At 46.7% G+C, this 2,550-nt stretch overlaps 1 protein-coding gene across 1 annotated transcript; it reads right to left on the minus strand.

Annotated features, from left to right (window-relative positions):
- Positions 1 to 357: 357 nt before the first annotated feature.
- LOC104414129 (sufE-like protein 2, chloroplastic) lies at positions 358 to 2,159 on the minus strand. The gene is made up of 3 exons (XM_039299884.1): positions 1,629 to 2,159; positions 1,369 to 1,568; positions 358 to 688 (listed from the first exon to the last, which is right to left on the minus strand). The coding sequence occupies exons 1-3, from the start codon at positions 2,037 to 2,039 to the stop codon at positions 640 to 642; spliced, it is 660 nt and encodes a 219-aa protein (XP_039155818.1). The 5' UTR covers positions 2,040 to 2,159; the 3' UTR covers positions 358 to 639.
- Positions 2,160 to 2,550: the final 391 nt, after the last annotated feature.

Here is a 2,550-nt window from a genome sequence, read left to right on the forward strand (position 1 = left end):
AAATTAAAATTCATCGATTATTTGCGTGATTTTTCTACATTCTTTAATGTGAATTTAAGAAATAATATATGGAATGGAAAGAAGAGGACAAGGCGACGGAGTGCCCATCTGGCAATGGACCCCAAAAGTCAAGAAGTTTGGGCGGTGTGTCAGTTCATTTATATTTCCTTATCAACAACCCATGTGGCATGCATTTCGAGAATTTGTGAAGTGTGGACTTTTGCAACCTGCGGTCAACATAAACAAACAAATTGACCATCCACATCCCCGCCAACCCTCGGTAGGGATGACGGGGACTTTGCAATTGCCTAGAAATTCACGGGTAGCCAAATACTCGAATTAAAAGAAAACTAAACTTCAAAGAAGGAGAAACAGCCTGGTTGGTGAGAACCAATAGGAACGAGTTCACTTTTTTGTGAATCGAATCGAATCGACTTGAATCGGATATAAAAAGAGTAATTTGATCGAACTCTTTTGATTTCATCCAATCGAACGCTTGTTCGAATTGAGATTGAGATATCGGTACAAGTTCCTCCCTTCTAGGACTGGACTCAACGTGGGCTGAGTCTCGAGCTATGTATAACAGTCGAGTCGAGCCAGGCACATATAACACATATCGTATCTAACGCCTCGCGAGGCTCAAGCTTCTTGTTGGCATGGGCATCTGGTATCATAGGGACTATTACAACTGCCAACACAAGTATGAAAAGAAGAAGACGTGAATGGATTGTGAAGCTTCTTTTCATCAGTTCAAAGTAGCAAAAAGCAAGTCGCTCGCATGTCATTGTTCCTCATATGTCAATCTGCTCATGGAGAAAGAATAGGCGTAAATAAGTCCTCATGAGATGTGTGAACGGGTTATGCAAAATTTTCTACACGACAGTTCTATCCGACCCCACTAATGTCTTTTCATCGCGAAAAGCTTCCCCTTATGAAATCAAATTGCGCTACGTGCGACTATTAGAACCGATAGACATTCCCCAACACATCGATCATTTAACAATCCCATCCAACGACAGATGGTTATCCAATCCTATGTCCACAATAATAGGGAAAAGAGAAAATTTGTCCAAAGAAAAGTTCGGATTAAAGATTCGATATAACTTTATGAAAGCAGTGCCTTATGAAACCATTACGGCGTGCATTATTTTGACAATTTTAATCTTAAAAAAATCGATAATTTTGACTACATATAAATAATGCACCGGCTCTCATAAAATATTTATTTTTCTAATCTCCCAAAAAAGAACAATTTTAAGACATGTTCTCTTCCCAAACATAAGGGCCATGCTACCTGGTACATAAACAAATGAATGGAAGAACAGAGAGAGAGAGAGAGAGAGAGAGAGAGAGAGATTGCTAACTAACCGATGGTCAGGCTCCGCCGATCTCTCCTTGAGCAGGGCTTCGGTCCGCCTCTGCATACTCGTCAGCACGTTCTGCCACGTGTTGGCCCTCGAGTGCGCCACGAGGCCCACGTTGACCGCCGCCAGGTCCTCCGCCCTCACGGCGATCACCTCCTCCGGCTCCGCCTCGTCCAGCGCCCAGATCAGGCACGAGCAGAACCCCTTGAGATCTCCGAGTCGCTGTCCGCCCTGAACCTCATCCTCCTCCTCCCCCGTCCCCGCCGCCGCCGCCGCCGCCGGAGGGCTCCCGTACGTCCCGACCTCGAGCCACACCCGGGTCGCGCAGCCCGCGACGCGGTTCGCGTCGTGCCGGGCCGACTCGTCGAAGGGCGGCAGGATCGCCGCGTAGTGCAGGAGCCGCTTCACCCTGTCGATGGGCTCCGCCAGGGACTGGAACTCCGAGGCCAGGCGCCGCAGCCGGTCGGGAGTGGCGCCGGGGAGCGGCCTCGAATGATGAGCGGATCCGGAGACGTCGCAGTCGAGGCCGAGAGCGCTCGTCGCAGCGAGCCTGGATCCGATGATCTCTCTTCCGGCCGGCGGCCGTGCCCGTCTCCAGCGAGGACCGGGAGGCCGAGCCGGCGGGAAGCGGAGGGAGAAGGGAGCGCAGGGAGGAGGGGAAGACGCCAAGTTCATGCTCGGATGGAGAGAAAACGAGGCGGGCGTGCCTCGGGCGAGAAAGTGAGGGAAAGCGAGGGAAAATGGATCGAGAGTTTTTCTCGGAGAAACGGGGCGTCAAAAATGGACGAAACAGCGCGAGCGTCTCCTTCTGTAGTGAAGACAGAAATGGCTTTTATAGATTGCTTAATGCCATTAAAAGATTAACATTAAAAGAATGGCTCAAAATTCCAAAAAAAAAAAAAAAAAAAAGGTTGAATACCATTAAAAATTTACATTTACCAAAAACTAATTTTCTTCTAAAAGAAATATTAAACTGGTATCTCACGACAAATTTATTTCAAACTAATTTTTCTATTTAGTGAGAAATTCTAAACCGGTACCCTAACCAAATATACCCTCGACATCAAATTTCAAACTACTAAAGAATGGTAGATTACGTTCAAGTAAACTGATTTGAAATTTCTTTTGACGTCGGGGTAAAGGTTTAAGATTTTTTATGGAATAAAAATTAGTTTGAAGAAAATGC

This window comes from Eucalyptus grandis, chromosome 8 (assembly GCF_016545825.1).
Source record: "Eucalyptus grandis isolate ANBG69807.140 chromosome 8, ASM1654582v1, whole genome shotgun sequence".
NCBI lineage: Eukaryota > Viridiplantae > Streptophyta > Magnoliopsida > Myrtales > Myrtaceae > Eucalyptus > Eucalyptus grandis.